Source organism: Varanus komodoensis, unplaced genomic scaffold, assembly GCF_004798865.1.
Source record: "Varanus komodoensis strain SLA01 unplaced genomic scaffold, ASM479886v1 scaffold83, whole genome shotgun sequence".
In the NCBI taxonomy this organism is placed as follows: Eukaryota; Metazoa; Chordata; class Lepidosauria; order Squamata; family Varanidae; genus Varanus; species Varanus komodoensis.
The window spans coordinates 2,251,655-2,279,344 of NW_025336520.1; the positions used below are offsets into that span (position 1 = coordinate 2,251,655).

Consider the following 27,690-nt stretch of genomic DNA (forward strand, 5'->3'; position numbering starts at 1 on the left):
GAAGAGGGAGTGTCGTCCGGTCCCAGTGTGTCCAGGCCGAGGCGTAAACTGGGGCGATTCTGTTCTGTGGAACTTTATAGGCTCCGGGTGGTTTGTGGGGTGCGCCGAAGGTCTCCAGGCCTTTGATCCTAATTGGCCTGGCCAGGTAGGGGACCTGGGAGGGTGCTGATGACGGAGGGGCCTCGATCCAAGATCTGGGTGGCCCCAGGCCCTGCTTTGCACAGGAGAATCCGGCTGAGCCCTTGCATTCAGAATGCATTTTGGGACTCAGCACTTGGAAGCTTCCAACCAAATAGCCAGCACGCCTCCACTACAACAAGGTATCAAATGAACCCGTATACCATGAGGCTGGGACATATTTTCACAAAAAGCAGTCAGAAACCAGCATAACCTCTAATGTCTGCTATAAAAATATTTATTTCCAGTAATAAAATATGCAGCCCCTAAACCCAGGAACCCAGACATAATTAATTAATTAATTAATTAATTAATAATTAAATACTGAGAGAGGGAACCAATCCCGGGACAATTTCCACAGAGGCCTTCCCTAACCTTTCTATGTGTATAACTCTTTGATATACTTTGCATTATACAAATCATTATAACAACATAAGAACAGTGCAGGTTAAATACAGATTTCTCTGTCTTTCAGCTTTGCAATTGCTGAAAAGAAACAGGAATAGTTTTCCTTCATACAATATTTAACAGAGTAACAACTACTCAGTTCTACATTTTCCCCGTATAAACCAGGATGGAAATGCTGCAGCACATCTCGTTAAAGTCGTGCCCATTGAGGACCTTAGAAGCTCAACTCGCATTTACTATTCAAAGTAAACATAATCCAGAAAGTCGTGGACTGAAAAGAAGCATTAGACTCAGAAGATGACATTCTGGGGTGTCGGAAAACCATTACACCTACACTCATTCTTGGAGCTCGGAGTACCAACGAAACATGCCTTGTGCCATTGCCGTCGCTGCTTTGAGTCATTCTGGGGACTATGCATGTAAGGCTTCACAGGGCCAGCCAGCTTCAATGAATCCGCTGAAGGACCTGATATTGAAAGATCATTTGACATGAGATGCACACAGCCCTGTGAAGCACCAAGGTCACTCTCCGGAGCGAAAAGTGACAGCTGATCTGCAAGTTTACATGAACATGCAATTAACATAATTTCAGCGGTGCTAATCCTCAAGTGAGGAACATCTTGCACTTCCTCCGTGATGCCATTTGTGCAATTTCCAAAATGGGAAATGCTCTCAAAATGTTTTGAGGATGAGGAGTAGCTGAGATCTTGTTGCAACCCAGTGCCAATAAACACACCACCATACTGAGTTGTTATGGTTTGTACAACAACTCCAGTCACAGGTATCTGTTTTTCAGTTTTGATGGCAGAGCAGGGCAGTTAATTCCAGCTACAGAAGCAGCATTTACCAAGAATATACTATATTGCTAAAAATATTTAAGCATATTGAACAGTTTGTTCTAAGATGGGAAACTTTCATCCTTCAATAATATCTCCAGCTTTCATACCACTGATAGCAACTCATTTTCACTAAGGAATCAATTAAATATATTCTTACCAGCTGCATCATTAACCAAAGCACTCTTGTTACAATAACAAGACCAAATATTCCTTCTGCTACTTTGAAGACTAGAAATAAGGTATCTTGAAAGCATAGTTTGAGGTTGTCAGAATTGTGACCCACAGCCTAAGCAAAAGAACCACAAATCCGCCATTTTTACTATGGCCTCATTCTAGTTCTAGAAACCATAGGCATCAGAAACTCAGAAGCAGAAGAGTATAAAAATCAGTGCAAAAATACAAAAGCATCTTTTAGATAAATTGTTCCAAAACACATTAAATGTTCACATTTTATCTATTTAACACCTCTTGAAAAGGCAAAATCACTGTGTTATTTTCCTTTCTGTACAAAAAATTTGATTATTTCGTTACATACATGGTTCCCCTAATATCAGGCACATTATGTTACATCCATCTGCAAGCTTAGCGTTCTCTAGGGCAACTGGAAATAAAACGCAGGTCCCAGCTTTCTCATAGCTCATTTGCAGACAGTTTTTATTCCTGCTGCTTCGGGTGCAGGATATAAAAAATGTCCAAGGCCCTGTTTACCCCCTTGCGTCAAATGACATGGCTGGAAAACAAATTTCCCATGTTCCACTTCTTGTTTTGCCAGTTTTAAAAGAAGCTATTTATTTATGTCAGCGTAGTGCAGTTCTCCGACAGTGCACAGCCAAGCCCAGAACAGGACAGTGTGAGGTTTCATTCATTGCTATGCCCCGCCATAAATCTTTTTTGAGAGAGCGTCCGATTTCATCCATCACAAAGACAGGACCCCTCCAGGGTTGCTGAGGTCAGCAATAGGGGGCTCTGTCCAGAGAGGTCCCCATTTCCTTTGTTTGTGGATGACCCCATCATTCCTTGGCCAACCTCAGCTTCAGGGTGTGGAGGTACTTGGGAGAAGCTGCCCTCACCAGCCCTGCCTGAGGTGTTACGAGGGAGACCTGGTCCTCTTCGCCAGCATCCGTCTGTGTGCTGCCTTCACCGCACTGTGCAGAAGGAGAGTGGAAGGTCCCCAAACCGAGAGCCTTTAGAGGTAGGTTCCTAGAGCCGAGGAGACGACCGAATCGGGCAACCCATGAGTCTTGAGCTGTCTGGGCCTTATTATCAACACTGTTGGCTAAGTTTTAAGTTACAGATAAATAACTAGAAGGCCAAAAGTTGCCCATCTTTTCCCTAGGAAAAATGACAACTGCAGAAGTCACCAGACTGCTTAGCTGATCTAAAGCATCACTTCAAGGTAGAAGAGCATTCAGACTGACTCTCTTGGGCACAAAACCCCGGGAGCTGTTCCATGCCAGTGCAGAAGTGCCTTGAATTAGGGCTGCAGTTGAGGCTTGCTAACACTGGCTCGGAGATCCAGGCACTCGCCTCTGGACCAACACCTCCAGTTCTGTCCAGGGCCCTGACTAAAGGTCGTGCTTCAGGCTGGCTCCAAGTGACAGCTCTGCCTCCCACTGCCTTACCTGGGCCATACCTCCCTGTTGCTGTGGAATCAGCTCTCCGACTCCTCCCCCTTCATGCTCAGGTAGGACAGGTGAACAGGCTGTAAGAGTGAGGAAGAGCAGGAGCAGGAGCAGGCAGCTCCAGGAATAGGCAAGGAAGCCCCTGCAGGTCTGTAGGACTCTGTGTTGCCGCTCTGCGACTAAGCAAAAAGAGAAGCTTGCAGCACTTACGACTATCCTTTTTTGCAGAGCGAGTCTGATGTGCAAGTTGTCACATAATTAAATGTGCCAGAGCAGGGCTGCAGCCGAGAGCGAGAACCTCTTTGCCCAGGCTTGAAGCTCTGGGGGCTGCTGCCACTCAGTATCAGCAATACTAGCCTAAATGGACCCACGATCTGACTCTCTCTGAGGCAGCTTCTGAAGCTCCTATCAATGGCAAATAACAGCAAACCCCGTGTTTTCCTGCCAAGGGCTCCGTTTACCGCTCTCTTTGAAATGATGAGGCTGCCCACAAGCACACACTCAGACCCCAAAGGCCTTGGCAAGCCCCACATCCTTGACCTGCAGTAAAGAATAAGCCAAGCTTCGGATGGGGAAACCTGAATTTAAGCTCATAATAAACCTTTCACAAGATAGCTTAGCGGCATGAAAACCAGGTGAGAAAGCCGCCCTGTGCTCACCTTTCCGATCCAGAAGCTATCCTACCGAACTGATCCAGAAACCTATTGCCACTGTTCAATGAACTGCACTGTCTCTATTTGTGTTCTCTACGCATAAGGTGCTTATATCAGAGAAAATGTGTAAGGTGTCAGAAGATCTCATCCATTCCTTACGTTGGACAAAGTGAATTTATACCAGCATAGTCCATGATGAGAAGATGTGCCCTGAATTTTCCAAAAAACAAAGGACGTGGGACACTCCTCCGCACAGAAAACTCTCTTGATATGGATGGGTTTGTATCGCTGAGATCAAAGCATTTCGAATGAAAACGTTTTCAGTACATTTGTCCTGCAATATCTCGCTGTAACATTTAAGCGTATGTTAGTGCATGTTTACTTTTTAAAATTAAATTATGTTACTTTCTTAACAATATACCCCCTCTAGCTTTCACCTGGTGTATATCCTTAACACAATCATGGAATCCAGCTCAATGGATTTTGAGGAAGGAAGAAAAGTCTTAGAAATGCCTGTAGTCTTTACTGCCGGATTTCCGGCCGTGTCTGCTTCGTCACGCGGCTTGCTTCCCCCGCGGTATCCTCCTGTTGTAAAGGATGGACTAGCGAGTCTCCATTTCTTGGCACAGCCAAGGCAAAACTTTTGCTCCTGTTATGACAGTGCCTTTCAGCCAGGGGAAGGTGCTCAAAAGGTTTGCCACCCATGGCAGCTCAGATATTGACATCAGGAATAAACTCCAGAGCATCTCCGTCTGCAGCGTACTTCTGCAGGCAAAAGACAGCAAGAGGCGTTCCGTTCTCACACCAGAGTCCCGTTCTTGCTGTCGTACTTCAGGGTGGCTCGGGGAAAGTTGAGCGTGGCATACTCGGTGGCGTTCTGGGTCTGGAGATTTCGCACCTCTTCAGCGGAGCGCTCCCGGCTCTTGCTGAAGACCTGAATGTCTGCGTAATGAACACTGGCATCATTGTGCTTCATGGACTTGGGCTTGCTCACGGTTGCGTAGACTGGGAAGTCGGAGACATCGTCATAAACTGGAGCAACATCAACGCCCTTCACAGAGAGACAGAGAGGGGGTTAGAGAAGGCACGTCTCTGATCGGCAGCCCGTTCTGGAAGGGGCAGTGCCAGCCACTGCAGAGATGCGAGGCTCAGTTCCAGAGGACAAAAAAAGTGCTAAAGTTTCCGATGTTAATTCTTGCGTGTGTGCGTGTTTAAAGGACCTGCCACACCTGTTTTTAAAAAAGGATGCATGGCCCTAGAAGCTCAGTGCAGCCTCTTGTGATTGCTGGTGAAGCTTCCTCAAGAGCAGCTTACCTTTTTGCTTCCTGGTCCCTGCGTACCTGGCCTCTGGATTCTTGTACCTGCAGAAGAAACAGTTGATAATTGGGGAAGGAACATGGCTGATCTTCAAGAAATGCTTGGAACTCAAGGCTGGACTATAATAGGACGGCTTGTGCAGAATGTTAAAATTTAAGCTTTGATTTAAAAAGAGCAAGTTTCTAGACCCCGTGAGTTCGGGATAGCCTCTGATGCGATGTGGACACTGTGAAGGTTCCATTAGGCTTCCCAGAGCAGAATCTCCTTGTCCAGACCCAGCCCAGCATCCATCTTTCTGAACAGTGGGTGGATGGAAAATACATGCTGCATACATGTGTTCTCTGTGTCTGTATTGAGATCAAGTACTTCACAAATACAAACACATTAGTGTTTGTGAAGGGAGAATGAGCACGCAACGTAGCAGAGTCGGAAGGGGCCAGAAAGCCATCAGGTCCGACCCCTGCTGTTGCAGGACGTTGAATCACACCATCCTGTCCAGATGCTTTTTGAATGTCTCCTGTGAGGGAGAACCTGCAGCTCCCCCAGGTAATCAGTTCCAGTGTCCTACTGCTCTGGCAGCGAGGAAATTCTTCTTGGTGTCTAGTCTAAATCTGGTTTATTTCAAGTTAAGTCCGTTGTTCCATGTCCTGCACTCTGGAATGAACAAGAAGAGACCCTGCCCTCCTTCTCTGGGGCAGCCCTTCAGGTACTCACAGGGGGCTATCAACCCCTCCCCCACCCAAGCTTCTCATCCGGAGACCAGACATGCCCAGTTCTCTCGGTTGTCGCTCAAAGGGCTTTGCCTCCAGCCCCTGAATCAGCCTTGTTGCCCTCCTCTGAACGGTTTCTGGCTTGTCTGCATTTTTTTTGAACGCAGGTGCCCAGAATTAGGCACGGGACTCCAGGTGAGGCCTGACTAGTACTGGGTGTGGTGGGACTCATACTTTGCATGTTTTAGAGGTGATGCATCTATTAATGCAACCCCAAATAGCATTTGCCCTTTTGGGAAACACATACTATAATTTGATAACAGCAATAAATGGCAAAAGTCCACTGCTCAATTCTGCCACAAAACGCGCCTGCAGATTCACCAGGAGGGATATAACAGAAGGTTGCTTGCACTCACAAAACAGTAAAAAAAGCCTCGTTCACAACCCCAAATGCAAGCATGTGAAGGAGAACATGTTTTCCCGGGATGTTTGCAAATGACCCAGCAGAAGGACAGATCTGAAAAGGTCACAAACTCCAGCCAAGCAGCCAGTTTGCAAGTGCACAATTTTAAAATTGCTCTGTGTGACACTTCAGTCTATGGGGGCATCGGGGTCCAAGTCATGGCAGGAGGTTAAACTTATGAACACCCAGGCACCTTAATCCAAGGACTGACCAGTGCCCAATCCCAATTCCAAGCCAACAGGAGGTGAGCACAAACCAGGAGTCAAGAGCCAGGAGGGCCAACCAAGCAGAGGACATCATCCCTGGAGCAGGAGCAAGGCTGAGAGGCAGGGACAGAAGCCAAGATTCGCAGCAGGGTGCGCAAGCAAAATCGGGAGCAGGAGTCGGTCCAGAGTACAGGGCTCACAGCCAAGGAGACGCATAGCAACAGTAAGCACCACAACAGGTCTGGCAACCTTCATTGTTGAGGCAGCTTTGGGTGCGGGGAGGGAGTGGCTCCTTCTATAGTTTTTCCCCCAGGACTCCCAGTTGATGCTCATAAGGGCCCTGAGAGCTGCAGTAGGCTGTGGGCCCAATCCTGCAACCATCAGGGCTGCTATTCTGGCCTTTGGCCAGGAGATGGAGCCCTGAAGCTGCCTCAGATCCGGACAGGAGGTAATTGTACAGCTTTGTAACCCACACACATTTTCTGCACACTTTTCCAGTCGATCGCATCTGACTGGCACATTTTTTCCATTTGCCCAAATCGAAAAGGGATCATAAACAAGGCAAGAAGAAGGCTCTTGTAGGTCCTTGGTATTTGGCTATTTGAGGCCGAAGTCATCCTGCGGCACCCCCCGATCTGCGGGTGAAACGTTTGCAGAATTTCAACTAAGCACAGACCTCTCTCTTGCAAAAGCCCCGCCCTGTTCCTTCGGCAGAAAGCTTTCCATGGGACACTGGGGTGCACCGTCCTACAGTGTCCATGGTAACTTCTAGCAGAAAGAACATGAGCACAGAGCTTTCTTTCAAGCCCTCCGAGAAAACTTGGGAACATTCTATTTATTTCCCTGTGTAACTTTCCTGTTTGCCAGGGAATGTGTTTCTGCAGGGCTGGGCCAGCCCTGGGATATCAGGTACGGCGGCTGTTTGTTGTTGCTGGCCTCGTCTTCATTAGGACAGAACAGCGTTTTCAGCTCTGTGCAAACGAGAGTTCCCTTTGCCGCCCCAACGCCAGGTCGGACAGCCTGCTCGCAGGCTTCCAATTTAAAAAGATGGCATGCATGGAAAAAAGGGTGGGAGGGCAGAGGAAGGGAGCAGGTCCCTGCAAAGGGAGCTCTGGCACTTTGCACATGCGGAAGGTGCAGCTCCGAAGCAACTCCGGCTGAAAGGTTTGCACACGCTTCCCAGCGCCTTCTTCATCTCTTCCTTTTGTACACTGGAAAGGGCTACCCTCAAGTCATGCCTGCACTGACATGAAGTGGGGTTGGGTGCTTACCATCAGAACTAAGGTCTGAAGCTGCTTTGCAAACCATGGCTAAGAGGCAAACGGGTTGGCCCGTTAGTTAATAGCAGGGCAGAATTCCCTTTGCTGTAGCAAAAAGGAAATGATTTAGATTAAGGTGCAGCCCCCGAGCTTGGAGGTTTGCTGCATCCAAAGCAGAGGGGGAGGAAGCGTGGTGGAAAGGATCTTCTCCTGGTCTCACGGCCCTGCATTTTCTTCAGGCTTCTTTTGGGAAAGGGAGGAAGTTGGAGAGGCATCAGGATAGCTTGGATTCTGGGCTCTCCAGCGTCCCCCCCTTCCCAACGGAGGTCCTCTTTTAGAGCCCTTGCATTCAGTTTTCCAGCCTCAGGGAGTGGACAATATGGGGCCCAATTTTCAGGGAGACGGTTAGAGATCAGATTATTCCAGCTGAACACAGACCATTCGTTTTCCTTGCACAAGCAACGACCCACAGCAACCGCCTCCTGGGGGAAGAGAAGGCCCATCGAAATAAATGGGATTTGCAAAAGCTGTTGGGTGACCCCTTGCAGGCTTGGATCCAGGGGAACTGAGAGGGCAGTAACACCTCCCAGGAGACCATTTACACCCACAGCAGCAGTAAAATAAATAAATGAATGCTTGCAGGGGGCAGCTGCCCCCCATCCAGTCCCACACCTCTCCCAGAAGTCCTTAATGCTCAGAAAGAGCTGTTCTTACTGGACTGCGCCTACGAATCCTGGCAGAACCGTATGGAGCCACGACACCTCTCAGGCCGATGTGTTTGGCCAGAATGATGGCGGTGGTCTCAGTTCAGGGAGAGAGGCGAGAGCCGGGTAAGAGGCCTGGGGGTATCAAAGCTGGTCCTACATTCATGGGTGCTCCAGACAAGCTTCCCATCCCTCAGGGACCACCGTGGGCAACCCAGCATCTCCGAGGGGGAGCACTATAGTTACCTGACTTTTCTTTTTTTCTCTTAAATGGTGAAGGGCAGCTCCTAAAATAAAAGAAACAGAGACGCACATGAGCTTCAGTGGAACTGAACACTTGGCCACCCGTTCCTAAATAGTTGCCACGTTACGGTGCCCAGACGGCTTTCTCGGCATCCTCTGTCTGTTGAACACGTTCAGGACGCTTTTATCTGACGTTTGTGGGTACATGTGGAAAGCGCACAATGCCCAACCAGAAACCTCTCTTGGGTGCCCCGAAAGAGCTGGGGTTTAGTCTGTCCAGAGGGACCTGTGACCAAACGTTGCCACGCAGGCCCTTCTGTTCCATGTGGCATTCAGTTGCAAAGCCTCCCTCACAATACCACGGATCATTTTCATGGGTCCCCAAAGGGCTTGGCTTTGCAACCCTCTTTGCTTTCAGTCCCCACTCTTGAGTTCCTTTCATTCTGCACAAATGGGGCTCCCCAAAACCTGATGGAAAACCTCCTTCTTATGCACAGACGGTGCCACTTTCACTGCATAAGAACCAGCGCTAGTCTCTGAAAGTTGGGAATGGAGGGCGTTAGGATTGCCTGTAGGAATGTAATGCTCAGCTGTTAAACATGGCAGTCCAAAGCTCCCCCACTTCTAGGGTAGCTGAGATATTTTACAGTGAATGGCTTAATTCTGTTTATTTCTTCTCAGCCTTGTCCTTGGCTGTTTGTCAGGAGGACGTCTTGCCATGGCAGGTTTTCTGCCTATTGCTCTTGGCTCCTCCATGCTTGTTTTTAAGAGGGATGCTGTCAGTGCGAAAGAGTCGGGAGGAGGGAGCGTTTTGTAACCCCTTGTGCGGACAGATCACTGCCACAACCCCACACTGTGTGTGGCTCAGGAGGTCTGCAAACTTCGGCTGGTCCAAAAGGACCAGCTAGGAACTCTGCAACCAGAGCATCGTTTTCTGATCTTATGGCATCTGCTGTCGCTTTTCTTCCAGGTTCAGTTAAATGCACTGGTTTTAGGCATGCAAGTGCTGAACGCGCTCCAGCTAGCCTCAGGAAGCAACCCTTCCCGCAGGAGCCTGCCTCCCGCTAAGGACCCACATTTGAAGTTCCACTGACGGCCACAGTCCTGTGTGAGAACTGATGTGCACAGCCATGACAGGGCCTTTCGTGGTGGGCCCAGGACTGTGGCCTGCTCTGCTCCCCACCACTGGGAAGATCTGTCAGTCATTTCTCTTTTGGCATTAAGTTCTGTCAGCTTTCCACCATTCTATTGCTCTTGGTTTTGAATTTGCTCTTTTGGATCTGGTTTTCGTTGCTGAAAGTAGCTCTGAACTGTTTTGCTTTCATGATAATGTGTATTGTTTCTCTGTTACTTGTCCTTTTAATTCTGGGCAATGTCCTTGGGACTGAAAAGCTGAATAGAAGTAATACATTTTATCTAAGATACACTTTAAGAGTAAACAAACACTTTCAGAAACAAACTCAACAGTTCTGACGTCCAGAAAAATGCACAGAGGACCAGGGGCTGTGAGCTTTGGACACGCAGGGGAAAAGATGCAGTGAAGCTTCAGGAAAGCACTTGCCCGCTCGTCTCCTGCCTAAGGATGCCATTTTTCCTTCTGACAGGGCTTCCAGCTCTGGGCAGGGCCTGGAGATCGCCTGGCTCCAGAAACAAGGAAGAAGGCAGAGCTGTGTGTGTGCGTGTTGGTGGATTCAGCAGTGGCGGTCAGGACCTGGTGGGAGAGGGAGACTCAGCTGTGGGATGAGTCAACCCCAGCACGGAGGGGTGGGGGCCCCAAACTCTGCTGCAGCTGGTCACGCGTCTAAGTGGCCGACAAGCCACTTAGAGAAGACCAGGCTGGATTTGCCTGCCCTAAGGCAGGGATCCCCAACACTTTGGGTCAGTGGGCCTGCTGGAGATATTGAACGTGTGCCACGGGTGCTCTCACAAAATGGCGGTCCCAGCGGTGGGGACTTGGCCTTCCATGAAAGAGCTGCCCCCATGGGCAAAGTGAGCCATGAAAAGCCAAACCAGTGAGACCAAAAGGAAGATCACTTGCTCTAAAGTTTAAAAACACAGAAAGATGGCTTTGAGTTCTGAAAACCCAACTCTTCCAGCCCCAAATAAAGGCAAGGCTGTGCTTCTCCTTACAACATGCCAGCTTCCCCATTAGGAAAAGAAAATCTAAAAATAAAATCGAAGTTGGAAGAGGCAGCTTAAAGAGAAGCTTTCGTGGGTGCACGGGTGGCTGCAAGCAACCTTTGGTGATCCAGGCCGAAAGGGTACAGCTTTTCAAAAAGAGAAAAGACGTGGGTGAGACACTGCACACATTTGGTCTTGTCCCTTGTGCTTCTGGCCATTGGTCTTAAAACAAAAATCTGAGTCAGAGCTATTTTATTTCCAGGCTACTTGGCAATCTCTATGCCCTGTGGTTTTGTGCTTCTCCATGTTTTCAGGCCCAAAAGGATTTTAGAGTCTGTTTTCCAGATCATGAAATGCGTCTTACATAAGGGTGATTCTGAGCCCGTTGCCGCACGATCTTTACCCACTGGTGATCAAAGGATATGCACGGCACTTAAGTTGTTCAGGTTGCAATCCTGAGCTGTAGTTCCACTGGCTGAACTGCTCTAAGGTATTGAAGAAGCGTGGAGGTGTGCAATGAGACACACACAAGCCCAGGTGCCGCTCAGGTGCAACCCAGCGCTGGTGCGTCTTCCACCAGTTAAAACAGACTGGCGCTGAGGAGGTTGCGTGGAATCCACCATGAGTTTCTCGCAAGAGGAAATCAGGCCAGATAAGCACATGCAATAAATCAATACAGGCAGGTAGGGAAGCGTGAAAAGCAAATCCTGCGAATAAAATGGAACTTCTTGAAGATTTGGTTCAGAGGACGCACGCATCGTTATGTCTCTGAGGGCTGCAAAGACAGAGCTGGCGCAGATTCACTCAGCAAAGCTGCTGCTCTGGGCAAACCTGTCCCCAGTGAACGGCAGGGCTCGTGCCCCTCCCAGGGCAGCGGGGAAGGCAGCAATCCCGCTCCTCGGCATCGCTAGTCCCACTGCCACTCTGCCTCCACTGCCAGAGGGAAGGAGAAAGCCCCATGTTACTGGGAGGTCGAAGGATGCGCTGGTGTTGTGGACATGTGGGGGATGTGGAAGAATGCAGAGGGGAAGGGCGGAGGGAGAGGTGGGGAGGTGGTTTCTAAGCCACCCATCTGAAAAGCCATTTTTCCATGGAAAGGATTGGAAATGCCAAGACACGCTGGGCAGGGAGCCACCGGCGGCAGCTGCGTGACCTTCTGCAGAAACAAATGGCCGGCTCTTATAGCAGCCCCTCCCCTCTCTCCCCGGAAGCCAGGAGTGGGGGAGGCACCACCAAACGTGCAGCCCCCACCCCGTCCTGGCTGCATCCCCTTGGGCCCCTTCCCAAAACAGCACAGGCCTTTTGCTCCCAGAGAGCCCCCCCCCCCCCGCTAGGAACGCCTGCTCTTCTCGCCACACAAAATCCGTTGCTCTGCAGCCCCGTTTTGTCTCTGCAGATCCAAAACTCCAGAGCCTCTCCGACACCGAATTCTCTCTAATTGTTCATGTTCTCCCATAGAAGTGAAGCGTCAAAGACAAACACAACACTCCCGAGTGGAAGGGGTTGTGTGTGTGTGTCATTTGAGTGTTGTGTTAGAACCAGGAAGCTCCGAGTTCAAATTCCTGCACAGCTAGTCTTTGCATCTTGGCTGAACCCAGAAGTGTTGTGTTAAATATACAGAAGGCAAGGTCACTCTGGGTGCCTTGGAGAAAGGCTGGGATAAATATCTTGCTGTTGCAAAAGACAGCGGATAAAGTCACCCTTTGCAGAATGAACTGGCAATGCTTTCCCTGAAGTGTACCCATTCAGTCTATATGTAGGGATTAGATTTGTGTGTTTAAATGCTCAGGGAAAAAAAAAACTTGGCGAAGAAAATGTAGAAGAAGAACCCTACACAGGCATGCAGGAAATTTTCCTATGGAGGAGTGTTGAACCATCAGAGGCCAGGTCTGATCTGCAGAGATGCCAGAAACAGGGAAACCTGCAACATTTTAAGGGTCTATGGGCACAAATGCAGGGATGTTTATCCATGAAACATGGTCCTATAACTCTTAGCTTGCTGGAAACAAGAGGACCTTTTCCTGCCTAAACATGCCTTGAATTGCACCACAATCATGGGATCATGATTCCCCCTCTCCATTAATTTTCCCCCTCTCCATTAATTTTCAGTAACTGCTTTATTGTGTTTTACTATGCCCTATACAGGGACTGCAGGTGGCACAGTGGTTTAAACCACTGTGCTGCTGGGCTGGTTGATTGAAAGGTCGCCGGTTCGAATCTGCACAACGGGGTGAGCTCCCATTGCTCCGCCCCAGCTCCTGCCAACCTTGCAGTTTGAAAGCATGCAAATGCAAGCAGGTAGAAAGGCGCCACTTTGGTGGGCAGGTAACCACGTTCCGTGCACTTTGGTGTCCAGTCACGCCGGCTACACGGCCACGGAGACCGTCTGCGGACAAACGCTGGCTCCCTCGGTCAGGAAACGGAGATGAGCACCGCCCCCAAGAGTCAGGCATGACTGGACGTAACATCAAGGGGAAACCTTTACCTTTACCTTTGTGCCCTATACAACAAGCCTTGCCAATGCACAAGCTGCACCAATTGGGGCTAAAAATGTTGATTCTTAAATATTTAAATCCACGCTGGGACTGAAGTCCAAGGCAACAGAAACTGTCCTGCCAGTCATGGCCACAGGCCTGAGGACTCCGTGCTCCAGTGTTCTCTCCCTAGCCAGGCTGGAAGGACAGGCTGCCCCTTTGCCATATAAAGGAGAACCAGGTGGAGCAGCACAAAAGTGCCCCGTGGCAGCTCCCCTGCCCATCTCTCAGCACCAAGCCCAGCTCGCTCTTCTCCCTGTCCCGAAAGCCCGCACCACACCACTGAAATAGCCCAGCTTTAAAAATAATCGCTGGCATCCCTGGCCGATTTCCCAAGAAATGCACGGTCTGGTGTCGGTTTTCCAAGTCGCTTTTCCCTTGTATTGGCTGGCAGAGCAGAGAGGGTGTAAACAAGCCACCAGCTGGCAACAGCTATCCCAGGTCCATCAGCATCGCTGGCTCATGGCATCCCGCTGAGGGTGCCCTCTCCCAGCCTCGCTCTAATCGGCCTGAATCTGCACGGAGCAGAACAGGAATGCTTGCAGCTAATTTGGCAGTCCACCCCAAACACAGCATGTTCTCAGTAGAGCTTACCTCCGAGACTTAGTGCATGCAGGAGGGATGCCTTGCTTTTCCACATGGGAATGCTGCGGGGACCTCGGGAATCTTGGCTACGGGGTCTAGTTCATTGCACTACACCTCAGCAAAGAAACCTGTCTTCTTTTACAGCCAATATGAGACCCACAGGGAGCCAGCCCCAAACAGATAGCCAGGAACTCAGGCCTGTCCTACAGAGCCCCTGAGTATTTGCTGATGCCACCTAGCTTACATAATTTCCCTCCTCCTCTCCATTTTATCCTCACAACAACCCTGTCAGGTAGGCCAGGCTGAGAGTCTGTGACTGGCCCAGAGCCCGGTGGGCTCCATGGCTGGGCAGGGGCTAGAGCCACGAGCTCCCAGATTCCTACTGCAAGACTCAAACCGCTGTTGTTATTATTTGTTTTATTTCTATCCTGCCCTGTAGCCAAAGCTCCCCAGGTGCTGTGTGACAATGTATTTAAAATGCAGTGCAAATTCCATAAAAACAGCCATGCTAAAATGCATGTAAAATAGCTGAAAAGACAGTAAAAGAGAAAAAGAATCACCTGGATAATCCTCTCAGGCCCCTGGGTAACCAAGGAGATATTGAAAGGCCTCTGAGGAGTCAGAATCAAGCAAGACTATTCTGGGCTGGGAGCGCTCCCAGCCAGCCTGGAAGTGACCAGGGCAGAGCCCGAGAGCACTCGAGCTGGCCTGGAAGATGCGCCAAACAGCTATTCTGCAGCTCATTCTCAGCAAAGCATCACAGCCTTCAGGCCCTGGACTGGACTGGAAAGGGCTGCCTCAGCCCTGTTTCCCTCTGGGCATGCATCCTCATTGCCCCAGCCTGGCCTTGAGGGCCAAGGAAAGCTGGATTTGCCCACCTCTGCAGGCTCAGTGCCTGTCGGACTGTGAACACCAGAACTCAGACACCCCTAATCCAATGCATTAACTAATGCCCAGTTCGAATTCCAAGCCAAGAGCAGGTAAGCGCAGGGCAGGAGTCAAGAGCCACGAAGTCCACAGAGGAGTCACATATTAACAGGAAACACCAGAACAAGCCAAGCAACCCGCACCACTGAGGCAGCTGCTGGAGGGAAGAGGCAGTGCTTATGTAGCTCTTCCCTCAGGGTTCCCAGGTGCTGCTCATAGGATGTGGGTCCAATCCTGCAACTGCCACGGTTGCTGTTCTGGCCTTTGGCCAGGAGATGGAGCCCTGAAGCGGCCCCAACTCCTGGCAGGGCCCCAGCCAGCCACATGAGACGGCAGGAAGCCCCAAATGGTGGGCAGGCAGTTCTGCCCACTGGTCACCCTTAGCAGCAGCGTGCAGGAAAGGGAAACTGGCGAATTGGTTTTGCAATCATGTCTGCAAACACAAGGATTGGGCAGGGGAAGATCCGCCCAGCAACACAGACGCTCTCTTCGGAACCACATTTTTCTGTTCCAGCTGCAACCTCCAGATTCACAGAGAACGGAAATTAGCTTCAAGATCTTTTCAGCAACGTTTGTGTGAAGGCTGATCTCTTTTTGATGCTCGCTTGCCATTTTGTGCTCCCTCTTCTCTCTCCTTTCTTGTGCGAAGCACATGGGACCAGTCCAGGCTGACGCACACCTGCACAAAGCCACACGCTAAAGCTTCCTGGCTGCACCAGTAATTTGGGGTTCTGTTTGTTGCTTGTGTGGTTTGCTTTTTGAGTTAGTGCTGGAAGGTCCAGAAATCACATGAAATATCCCAAATGAGAGCAGGGTGGCATGGGATGGGACATGCACCTTTCTTCCTGGAACTGAACCACTGGATTGAAAAGTGACCACTACCCCTCATCTGGAAAACTTTAGAGGCAACCGGTGAAAACCCTTCTCTCTCTCCACTAGATGATGCTATTTCTCTGTTCAAGTATGATCCATCAGCATCACCACAAAATCAGGATTTGTTCTCATGGAAGCCTTTTCTCCCGCTGCCTAAATTAACCTGGCAGGTACCCACATGCAAACAGAGACACAAGTACTTTGCTCTTCCATGGTCTCCTCTTGCCTGGCTAAAACCTTTTTATTGGCCAGTATGTTAAATAAGGAAATGTTTGCATTTTATACTGTCGCTGGATTGTCATGGATTCTTTGTTGTTTTTTCCATCACGTATTCTATTTTGGTTTAGGATTGGTGCATTATGTTTTATATTATATTTATGAAATTTATTGTCTTATTGTACAGGGTCTTCTTAATTTTTATTGTAAACCATTCAGAGAGCCATTTGGCTAGTGTGAACAGTATATAAAACTTCTAATCAATAAATGAATAAATAGTTTTAAAAAGGCCAGTCTTTCTGCAGCTTTCCCCTCCTAGTTAGGAGGCAAACAAAACAGAGATGCAGCGAACCCTGCCAGCACCCCCTGGAAAGCAGGCTGTCCTCTTTGGATGCAAGCGGAGGAGATGAACCCCAGATCTAGGCTAAAGGAGCAACTGAGACCTGCCTCACTCTCAGAGGCTCCAATTGTGATCAGAACCCCTAAAAGGACGACGAAATCATCCTATGCCTGAAGACACAGGGAACTGGCTGGAAGGTCCCAGAATCCCCCAGCCAGTTCCCCCTGCCTCCAGCGGCATTCTGGGTAGTGTTGCCTCTTTCCTGTCATAGAACCATAGAATAGCAGAGTTGGAAGGGGCCCTGAAGGCCATCGGGTCCATCCCCTGCTGCTGCAGGACACCAGTTTACACCATCCCACTCAGGTGGCTGCCCAGTCTCTTCTTGAATGCCTCCAGTGTGGGATTATACCATGTCCAGGATTATACCAGGAGGGGCTGGGAAACCGTCGGGGGTCTCCAATTCGGGCAAGCCCCTAGTCCTGCCCAGCGCGGTTCCTCCCGCTCCGCTCCCACGTGCAACCGAGGAGAGCCCCTTTCGCCGTCCCCGAGCGCGTGCGAGTCCCGCGCCCGCCCCGGGGCCCTCGGAGCGCAGCCCGGAGCCGCCAGGCCGGCGAGGCGACCCCCGCCCCCGTCCAGCGGGACGAGCAGCGGCGCTTTCCATCCCGGCACGGCCGGCAGACGCGAGCCCGGGCGCCAGCCCCCTCCCCGCCCTTCGCGGAGTGGCTGCGGGGCGCTCAGCCGCCGCTCCGGGGCCGCCTCCTCCGGTGTCGGCGCACTCCAGTCCCTTCCCGGCAGCGGGCCCGCGTCGTCCCCCGAGACCCCGGAGCCGGGGAAGGCTGCAGCGCAGCCTGAAGCGCTCTGTGCATGCGCAGGCTCCCCTTGCCTTCCGTTTACCCCGCGCCCAGGTGGCAGCTCTGGCACAAAAGGAGATCGTGCCCGGGCTGGGCTCCGCAGCACCTGCCCCTCATTAGGAGGGGAGGAAAAGAGAGCAAGGCTTTCCGCCCCGCGCGTCGCCTCCCTCTGCCTACAGGGCAGGGCGCGGTGGGAGGTGGGTGGGCAGCAGGCGGTGCCTGCAGCTGCCCGGTCCTGCGGCCGCCCCTGGAGGCAGCGCCCCCCGCCGCCCGCCTGGACGCCCCCTGGCCCCCTCCGCCTCCCCCCAGGGGCTGGAATGCCCCCCGGGCGCCGCTCCTGCCGGCCGGGGCCCGAGCAGCGCCTGCCTCGGGAAGGAGCGGTCCGGCCGCGGCCGCGGCCGCGGGACATCGGCCGCGCGTTCCGCCCTCCCGCCCAGGCGCGCGGTTGCTCCGCGGCAGCTGCAGAGCTGAGCTCGGGCGCCTCGCCCCGGGCTGCGCCAGGCGCCCCTTCCTCCCCCGGCTGCCGGGCGCGGGAAGCCGGACTCACCCGCTCCCCGCGCAGGCACAGCGGTTGCCCATGTCGCCCCGCTCGGACGCCGCAGCCTTGTTTTCCCGGAGCAGCGAGCGCCTCGCCGGAGCGCAGCGAGCGTGCATTTCCTGGTTCCCTCGCTCAGCCCCTGGCGGATCCAATCCAAGGGAGGGCCTGGATGGACGTGTCAGGTTTCTTTCCCTCAAGAAAGGCGCAGCGTGGTGTGCCCTCTGCTGGACGCACGTCTGCGAAGGTCGCGGGATGGCCGGCTGCCCCTCTCGCCGTCTCTGCCTCGGCTTGTGGGGGCGGCCGAGGCGAACGCTCCCCTCCAGCTCCCCGGGAAGGCTGAGGTGGGAAAGGAATGGCTATCCATAGGAATGGTCAGCTTTTAGAAACAAGCTAACAAGGCCCTGAGCTGTTCACTGCTGCAAAAAGAATCGCAATTCAACAGGTGATGCCTTTGCGCTCAGTGCATCTTTTCCATGCCAGGAGAAGAGCACACCTGTTTGATTTCTGCACAGTATATGCAGCTGGTAAAGGCACGGAAATTCCTCCAGGAAAATGGAAAGGTGAAAGAGAGCCAGTGTGCTGTCGTGGTTAAGAGTGTGGGACTGGGACTCAGGCGATCTGGGTTTGAGTCCCCACTCAGCCATGGAGCCAACTGGGTGACTTTGGGCCAGTCACAGACTCGCAGCCCAGCCTGCCTCACAGGGATGTTGTGGGGATAAGATGGAGGAGGAGAATGATGTAAGCTGCCTTGAGCCCTTTGTAGGAAAAAGGCAGGATATAAATCGGAAAATAAATAAATAAATAAAATTATATCGTGTGAGTTCTGAAAGAAAACTAAGGGTGCAGGGGGCAGCAAGAACTGGAAAGGGGTTGGAGCATGGCACTGGAAAATGCCATTGCAAGAATCCAACTATGTAAAGCTTTTAGTGAAGCTTCATACAAACAGGCAGCCTCTGAACTACAACTCCCATTCTCCCCAGCCACAGGGCTTAAGAGATAGAGAGCAGTCGTTCAATGCCAAAATTCTGATCCCCAGCTTTATTCCAGTACACCCAAAATGTAGGCGCTACAGTATCCATAGAACCCTGCCAGCATCATACATCGCTTATGTTAACACAGCGCCAGACCTGTTTTGATTTCAAAAATATCTCTGCATTTTCTTTGCCCTGCATCAAAACCCAGAAATAAAACAAATGCCAGGCTTGCAAGTCTGCATCTCCCGGCCCCTCCCTGGATATTTGCTGGCTTTTTAGCTTGACTGGGGAAACAGAAAGGCACCAAAAACAGTGTCCCTGCCAGCCAATTCTTGGCCGCTCACCCACATTCCCTTTTCATAACGTGTCTGCGGGCACAAAGAGGAGTCTGGGTCTTAAAGCCCAGGCTTAATGATGCAGCAGCGTGGGGTTTTGTGTTTAGTGGACAAGAATCTGGGGGTGAAATTTGATGCTGCACCCAGGGCCAGAAGCAAGACCCATTCCTCAGGGCTTGACATGAGTCACACGTGTGTGTGTGCGTGCACGCGCATCGGGACGGGGGAGCATCTGTTTAGGAAAAACCTGGTCCCGACTGGAGAAGGCAAGCCATGCCCAGCCACAGCAAGTTTCGTCCTGAAGCCACAGAGATGAAAGAAAGGTGGAAGGGAGCACAAAACTGCCCCAGGAGGTGAATGGCCTCACACCACAAGCGCACACACCCCATTTCTGTTTGTGGTGGACACAGGGCCTGACTCTGACCAGGGAGGCCTGGGCGCCACTCTCCTCCTGGCATCATGTTCACTGAGGGCCACAAGCCAGTCCCCGTCTCGCTGCCTAGCCACTCCTGCAGGGTTGTGGTGAGGACAACTCGGTGGATGCAGGAACTGTAGGGATGCCGCCTTGAGCTTCCTGGGAAGAGGATGGGATGAAAAGGCTTTTAAAATCTAGCAGGACCCATGGAGAACCAGTGAAGTCAGGACTAGTGGTAGCTGGGCTGGAGTTGGTGAGACCTGAGCTAGGGGCAGCTCTGCTAAGAATTCGGGAGACTTTAAGCGAGACGTTCTCTGCCTGATAGTGGGAATAATAAAAGACTGTAGTTCTATCTGGCCCGGAGGTCAGATATTCAAGAATATTTCAGGCCCAGCTTGAAATTTCCAGCTCACTTTCCCTTCTGTTATGTACTCAATGTATTCCTGTGCTATAAAAGCTCAGGTTCTCAGAGTGGGCTACCACACAGGTAGAGGCTGGTCCGTCAAGAAAGCGAGCACGTTTGAATGTGAGGGGAAAACAAAACCATTTCAGCAGGAGGAACTGTAAGTACCCAGCACTGCAGGCATGTGCTTCACACACCTTCCTTCTTATTTTTATGGGCCTCCCGATGAGGTCTGGCTGGATTAAACACACATGTGCTGCCCTTCAGTTGTGGTTTTATGCTTGCCTTGTTCTCACAGCACCAAACAGCAAACATCTGTGCGTAAACCAGTATGTCCCACTGAAGAAGGCTTTCCCCCTTCCGAGACATGGGATACCGTAGGCATCGCTACGAAAAGCCATGGGAGGAATCCACAATGGATTCAGACAAGCTGGGATTTCTCCGCTCCATCCTGCAGATTCCACAGCGGCCCGGCTTCCTCTGAGTCAAGCAGATTCCAGGACTTGCGGCTCAGTTTTTTCCCTGGGAAGCATGTGCTCCCACTTGCCACAAGAACACATTAGTGCTAATGCACATGGGGACTGGAGCAAATTTGTGGGAATAGAATGAAACTCTGGATTAAAAACCCAATTCCATCACGGAGCGAAGGATGGAACAAAAGGCACGTGCCAATAGGCTAGAAGCAGAGGGAATACAGAGGAAGCTCTGGTGGAAAGGCTTCTGTGTGCAAGCACACAGTTCCCATGGGCATTTTGTGAAAAACAATTGCGCATTCAGAGGCTGTAACAATTGAGAGAGAGGATGCTAGTGCGGTGTACGGCAGGTGTGCTGAACTGTGGACTCAAGTCCTTTTCTGCACCCAGCCGTGAAGCTCACCGAGTGACTTCGGGCCAGACACTTACTTTGGCCTAACCAGCCTCACAGGGTTGTTGTGAGGATAAAACAGAGCAGAGGAGTCTGTGGAAACTTTCCTCACAAAGGGCAAGAAGTCAGGAGACAAATGCAATGCAATAATAATAATAATAATAATAATAATAATAATAATAATAATAGGGGAGGTGTTTTATTGCACGCATGTGTATTTCTAACTCCAGTGAGTTAAGGGCACAATCCTCTGTATGTGCAGCTGGAAAAAAGACCTTGGACTTCCCACATGCCGCAAGCAGCATCTCTTTTCTCGCTTTTCCCCCTTTGGGTAATTATTCACCAACTGCTCTGAAAACAGGCTCTTTCCTTTGATCTTAAAAAGCACATTTAATTAGTAGATGGGGAAAAGGAGCCAGGAAAATATCTGGAGCAAAGCGGGTGGGTGGGGAAATGGAGGGGAGACACAGGCAAGCTAAGAGAGCGTTGCTGAGGGAAAGGCAGCTGAAAATAGGCTGGGTGCTCGATCCATTGCCCACATGAAGGGGGGCAGCTCCCTCGCACGTCTTGTTGTCGTGGGCTTGTGAAAGGACTCCATCTTGAGATAATTGTGGCTTGTCACGCAACATCGGTGCTGTGGCAGTTTGAGAGAGGAAAGACAGCTGACATCCTTTGGGGTGTGTACCTTTACAGACTGAATCTAGCCAATGGTCCTTTTCTCCCCTCTTCGGAGGGAGCCCTGGAGCTGTTGTGTGAGAGGAGGGGAGGGCTCATCCCTTGGGTAAGAGCTCTGAAGAGTCTTTGGGGCAAGTTGTCATATCTGAACTGGAATAGAAAGACAATTGTAGAGCAGGCAGGACCTACTCAAGTTGTCTGGTGGGCATGGAAACTTTGAAAACGTATCCTCAGACGCTTCTCCGCCAAAGACCCCAGCTGTTGCCTGATGAAAGGGAGCTTCAGTGCTGAGATTTCTCCCCCGTGCTTGCTTCTTTCTCAGCTGGCTGCTCTTGGCACGTGATTTTCACCTCGTTGATTCTGGCCTTCACTTCCTTCCCTGTCCGCAGGGCCTCAATGCTAAGGATGCCATCGTGGGTCACCGTAGCTTTGACCAACAGAGGATCAACATCCAGAGGAAGGATGTAGGTTCTGGTGAACTCGCGGGAGATGAAGCCGTGCCGGTCGGCTTTCTGCGGATGCTGAGCTGTCACTTCCAGGAGATTGTCCACGGTTCGGACAGTAATCTCATCAGGCGTGAACTGGCACACATCCAGGAACACCTTGAATTTGTGATCATTAAGGCTGACCTCAGAGATACCTCGGTCCAACTGCTTGTTAATACGAGGTCTGATATAGTAGCCATGGTACAAGGTGGGGGTCAGAATTTCCCCAGGGGAAATGCCTAAGACAGAGAGGAGATGGTCATTCACAGATTCTACTAGAACTGAGTACAGAAAATGCAAAACTGAATGCAAAACATAAAAGCGGGCAAAGAAAAACGAAGTGCCACTTTTTCTCCAGACAGAAGAGTGTCAAACCCTTTGGAACTGTTCTGCTTGGAAAAGCAGTGAGAACCCGGACACATGCCAGAGGTGGACAGAATTATGCATGGTGTGGAGGAAATATCGAGGGAGACACTGTTCCCCCTCTCCTAGGATACCAGAACCCAGCAAGATCACCCCATGAAACTGGAGGCTGGAAGATTCAGGACAGATACGAGGAAGGGCTTCTTCACGTGGTGCTTCATTCAACTACGGAATTCACCTCCATGAGATGAAAGATGGCCACCAATTCGGATGGCTTTAAAAGGAGATTGGACAAATGTACGGAGAAGATGGCGATCCATGGCAACTAGTCTTGCTGGCTATATGCTGCGGCCTGTATCACCCAGCATTTTCCCACTGGGCCACCTTCCACCATATATAGGCATGTGGCTGGCAGGCATTTTTAGCCTTATGCTCCAAGAATCCTAGCAGAATTCCGAGAGAGAGAGGAGGAGCAGGTGAAGACGACGACGACACTTGCTCCAGCTGGACTCTGTTCATCCCATGCTCCTCTTCCACCAACTGTCCTGAGGGAAGGCTCTGATGATCTTTAAAAACGGTTACTTGTCAGCCGCCTTGGTAGGATTTCTATCCTGACAGGCAGCCAATGCAAAATGGTAATAAATGCCTCATAAATGGATGGCTTGACTCAATACAAAGGCGTTTTTCCAGGAAGCAAGTATCCCCAAATGGTCAAGACAGCTTTGTTCGGTTTCTTATGGAGTTCCTACCCCGGCCCACCAACTTCTTTAAATGTGGAAGGAAGTGGCCCTGAGGATTTGGCCATCAGTAGCCACGATCACTGACTGCAGCCGGGCATAAAGCACAAACCCTCTTCTGTGCCCTGGCCTCGTCCCACCAGCTTCTCTTTCGGGCTCCCCACGTCCCGCTGCGCACTGATGGCGCTCGGAAGGGTGCCGAATGGTTGGCTGCTGCCTCCAGTGTTCTTCCCCTCTCCGAGCCCAGCCGGGGCTTTGTGCGCAGCCCACCGGCTCAGCTTTTCATTGCTTAACTGGGCTTCCCAAAAGTCTTGGGTTGGCAGCGTTTTCCTAGTGCACCTTCCTGCCAAATGCATTCCACAGATTTTCCTGGATTGGCGGCCACTGGGTGGGGAGGACGGTCTCATTCTTTGCGCGGGGTCTCTTGCCATTTGGCACTCTTTTTAGCTTCTTGAAGAGAAGCAGTCAAACCGCCTCATCTTCAGTCGCCTCCTCCTCACGCCTGGAATGATGCCTCGCCACACCTAAACATACATTCCCGCCCTCCGAATGCCCAGTGCCGGTTAGCAAGTGCGGCCACTTATAAATCACCAACAAAAGAGGACGATTTGGGTAAGAATCGCCGGCATCCATAGGTATAGATGCAACTCAGAAACAAAGGTGTGACCAGGTCACCTTTCCCAGTCTGTTAACTAGTTTTAGGGTTCTTTATCGTTTAACTGGAATTGCACAGGGTAGTCATCCTTTGAACAGAGAACACCTCCTAAGAGCAGCTGGGCCTCAGCTGAAGAAGGCACCCAGGCACCCAAAGGTGGGGCTCCTGTCCTGAGCAAAGCCCTTTTCTCCCAGTTGTCCAGCTTTTAGGGGTGCCTCCCAGGGCTGGTGCCGGCACCAGCATCTTTGAGCAGCAGCCACGGTGGCACTCCAAACAGCATCAGGTGGCTGGATCAAGCCACCCTCCTTTTAATTTCCCACAATGCCCCAGCCCCAGCTTTGTTCCAGATTATCATGGGGAGAGGGAAGCATCTTCAGGGTTTCGCTCCTTCCGCAGAGATCTGTAGAAGTTAAATCTACGGGGCAAACCCACCCGCAAGGCCTGGCCACCCCACGCCAAACAGAATCCTGCTGAACTGGGGAAGGTGCAGAAAGGGGCCAGGCAAATGCACACAAGGAAATGTCACAACATTTGGATTGTTGTTGCTTGGGAAAAAGGCAGGGCAGGAAGACACGGCGGAGGGGTATGGAACGGTGTGTGGTGTGGAGAACGCGAACAGGGCGCCTGCTTCCCTGTCTCTCATCGTGCCGCGTGAGGCCGAGTGGTGTGACGCGAGAGGCCAAGGGAAGGAATTCTTCACACAAACCAGTGGGAGTTTGCTGCTTCAGGGTGTGGTGCTGGCCACGCCTGCGATGGATGGCCTTAAAAGGGGATTAGGCAGACTTGGGAAGGACGCGGCTTCCAAATGCAAGCGGTGCTTGTGGTGATGTGCTCACATCAGGTTTCCGCATGCAGCTGTGGGGACGCTGGCAGGAAAAACCTGCTGCGCTTTATGCTGCAGGCTGCCCAGCCGCTGGTCAGAAATGGGAAGTCAGGCTCGGAAGCGTCTGGCCTGGCACAGCAGGGTTCTTCCCAGGCGCTGCAGAGTAAATGATTAAACGCACGGGAGGTTTAAAGTGCCTTCCCCGCGCAGAATGTGTGTGGGCCGGGTGGGAATGGATCCAGGCGGTGCCGACAGGCCTGAGCATGCTGGAGGGGGTGCTCAGAAGGGCCGCTTCCAGAAGGCCTTGGGTGCGAGGCAGGGGATGCTGACCCTTGCCCACCGGCCGAGATCGAGGCAGGCGCAGCGGAGGAATCCTCACCGGAAGGCTGGGCTGGCAGGGGAAGGTCACAGAGTGGGGCTGGCACATGCCCCGGAGCCTTCGCCACAAAGGCGAGCTGAACGATGGCTGGGACTGCGTGCACCGAGGGTGGGCAGCACCGATCCCCGAGTCAGCTGCCCGCAGCACACAAAGGGCCATTTGAGCTGCTCCCTCGACAACAACGTGGGTGCCGCCGCAGAAAGCTCAGCCACTGAGCCGGGAACAAAGGCTGGAGGGGGCACACCTTGTCCTTCAACAAAACGGGGCTCCCAGCAGCCTGCCAAACACCTGCTTGTCGGGCTGCCGGGAGAGGTATTCTTCCGGGGACACAGGGCATGTGCTGTTTCTGCAGAAAAACAGTGTGCTCTGGGGGGACTCCCTTCTCGCACGCTCCCTTTCTGCTGACGGCCGTCCTGATCGCCTGCTAAACAACAGAGCCGCTGGCTGGGCGTCACTTGCAGCAAATATGGGGGGGGGGGCTCTAGAGCTGCTACGAGGCCCACCCCAAACCCCAGCAGTTGCTCAAATTTGCTATACATGCTTTCCTGGGAGTAAGTCCCAGCAAACTCACACAAGCTTACTCCTGAGTAGACGTGCCTGAGAGGACAGTATTAACCCACATAACTCCTCCATTCCCACCAACACAGAAATGGATGATTGGTGTTTCCAGTCATGCACCCACTGTGCTTTTGCCACATTTTAAAAACATTTTCCTTAAATGTCTACCCTGAAAACTCAAAACCTTGCTCACCACACTTGTTTCATTGTGCCTGTTTCATATTACGTAAATGTTGCTTTGAGGTTATTGTTCTCTTTAATGAACCAATGCCATTTCCTACCCTTCTGGATAGCAGGTCTCAGGCTGTAGTTCCATTGACACCTACCTGGCCATAAATCCCAGTCAACATTGTATGACTTACTTCTGAGTAAGCATGCAAGGGATCAGATTATCCGACTTGGGGAAACACAGGATCCCGCCCAACACAGAAACTGAAACTCTGTCCAGACCATGGGGTAAATCCAAGAGATGACAGAGTTTCAAATTCTTCTTTTACTTTTACTTTGCAAAGCCTCATCCGATCCAGGAAAGCTGTCTCAGCCACACATCTGGTGCCCATTATATATTTGTTTACTCAACCAGAGTACCAAACGTGTGGTAGAAAGGTGGCTTTGAGCATCTTTCGGTTTGCATGCAAGCTCCAAGAATGTATCTGTTAAGCTGAACTTGGTATGGTGGGGTGTGTTCCCTTTTCTTTTAAGGCCAGATGTAGCAATTCCTGAAAATTCTCATAATCCCTCGGAGAATCATCCGCCCACCTTTGGAACGGTACAAATGCATCCATCTCGGAAAACAAAAGGGAACAGTGAGGCAAGCTGGCCAGTCAGTCTCTCTCTTACCTTCTCCAAAGTTCTGGTCGTAAATCTTGCTGGGGTTGGCAAACTCGTATTCTGCGCTCATGGGGTGGGCGTGAGGGACGGTGCGCTCGGCCATCGTACCTGCTGGGAAAGGCCTCCTTCGGGTACCTGTCCCAGCGTCTCCCTGCCGAGGCTGCAGCCTGGCGGCAAGGCTTTCAGCAGGCAAATTCCACAGGGAGGAGGAAGAGATAAAATTGGGACCAAAATAGACAGGCAGGCCCTGGAACGCCGAGCCCGTGATGACGGCCGCCCTGCTCCTCGCTGCCTTCCGCCGAGAGGAAGGCAGCGTGGGGGTGCTGCTGTCCCGGACCGTGTGGTCGCAGCTGTTGGAAATGTGTGGTCTGCCTGGCCGGCAGCGTCCTGGGACAACTGGGCGGTCGGAGCAGCAGGCTTTGCCCCTCTGGTCGCACGGGAACATGGCCATGTCCCCCTCTAAGAGGGCAGTCCTCCACCTGAGAGGCGGTCCTCTCCGAGCCCAGCTGCGAAATAAAGAACCCTCATATGACTGACCAACGGCGGCTTGTGCCTGCAGGCCCCATGGTCACCCGGCCAGACTGCCACATTACAGAGAGATGCAGTGCATTCCTGCATGTTCAGATGTGCGTCGATACCTGTACATTCGACGTTTACGCAAACCTCCCCTCGACCGTGCATTCCCTCTTTTTGGGGCGATTCAGACGTGGTCAGGGGCTGTAGGCTCTTACAGCAAGGATGCCCATAGAAGCTACCGGACTGCCCCAAATGTAGCGGGGCGCCCTCCTGCATCGAGAGGCCCACACACTGAGCCTCAACTCGATCAGATCCCAGCCCAGCAGGGACAGCTCTCCTGGGTTTAGGGAGGGGTTCTTCCCTAGCCTTGCCTGGGACTGGAATCTGGACTTCTCTAAGGAACAGCTTGGTAAATGGCCAGGCGTCCGTCCAGGCGGGCAGAGAGATGTGCCCCGTACAAAGTGGCCGAAGGCTGGGGCAGCTCCATTTCTGCTCCCGGGCTGGTGCGAAGCTGCTGGCTGAGAAGCCTTGCCTCCAGTCCCTGAAGTGTAGCTCTCCTGACTCACTAGGGCACCCTTCTTTATCCAGCCCTGGCCATGATGGGTCCACCACCCAAGTTTCTCTTCGGTGCCAACTTTACTGCATGAAACTTTCATGTGGAAAATGAGAAACAGGATTGTTGATGAACTGGAACACCCCTTGGAAATCACCGAGATGTGAGGAGGCAGGATGGGTCACCAGTGCAATTAAATAGGTAATGACAACGTTCTGGCTCCCCAATAGTACAGAGAATGTAGAGCAGCCTTCCGCAAGGTGGTGCCCTCCAGATGTTTCAGACTACACCTCTCGACAGCCCTAGCCAGCACAGCCAGTCGAGCGTTATGGGAGTTCCAGTCCAAAACATCTGCAGGAGACTGTGACTAAGTCAGCTGATGAAGAGGGTCAGCGGGGACTCAAATTATGGGGCCCGTGGTGGAAACAGGCATCCAAATTCCAACTTACCCAAATGCATTTTTGGGATTAGTTCCCTTCTATAAAATGAGCCCAACAGTAGATGTCAACTCACAGGCGTGTCACAGATATGACCTACG

General features: G+C 51.7%; 1 protein-coding gene across 4 annotated transcripts; it reads right to left on the reverse strand.

Moving 5' to 3' along the window:
* Positions 1-397: 397 nt before the first annotated feature.
* LOC123036858 (heat shock protein beta-2-like) lies at positions 398-26,569 on the reverse strand. 4 transcript variants are annotated; one of them, XM_044456348.1, is made up of 4 exons: positions 17,596-17,673; positions 8,605-8,645; positions 5,014-5,060; positions 398-4,750 (listed from the first exon to the last, which is right to left on the reverse strand). In XM_044456348.1, exons 1-4 carry the CDS (start codon positions 17,625-17,627, stop codon positions 4,499-4,501), a joined length of 372 nt encoding a protein of 123 aa, XP_044312283.1. In that variant the 5' UTR covers positions 17,628-17,673; the 3' UTR covers positions 398-4,498. The 4 variants fall into 4 exon arrangements, with proteins under 4 accessions (XP_044312283.1, XP_044312281.1, XP_044312282.1 ...); XM_044456346.1 differs by lacking the exons at positions 5,014-5,060; positions 17,596-17,673 and adding an exon at positions 26,093-26,569; XM_044456347.1 differs by lacking the exon at positions 17,596-17,673 and adding an exon at positions 26,093-26,563 and having other exon boundaries at positions 4,708-5,060.
* Between the last annotated feature and the right edge of the window lie 1,121 nt (positions 26,570-27,690).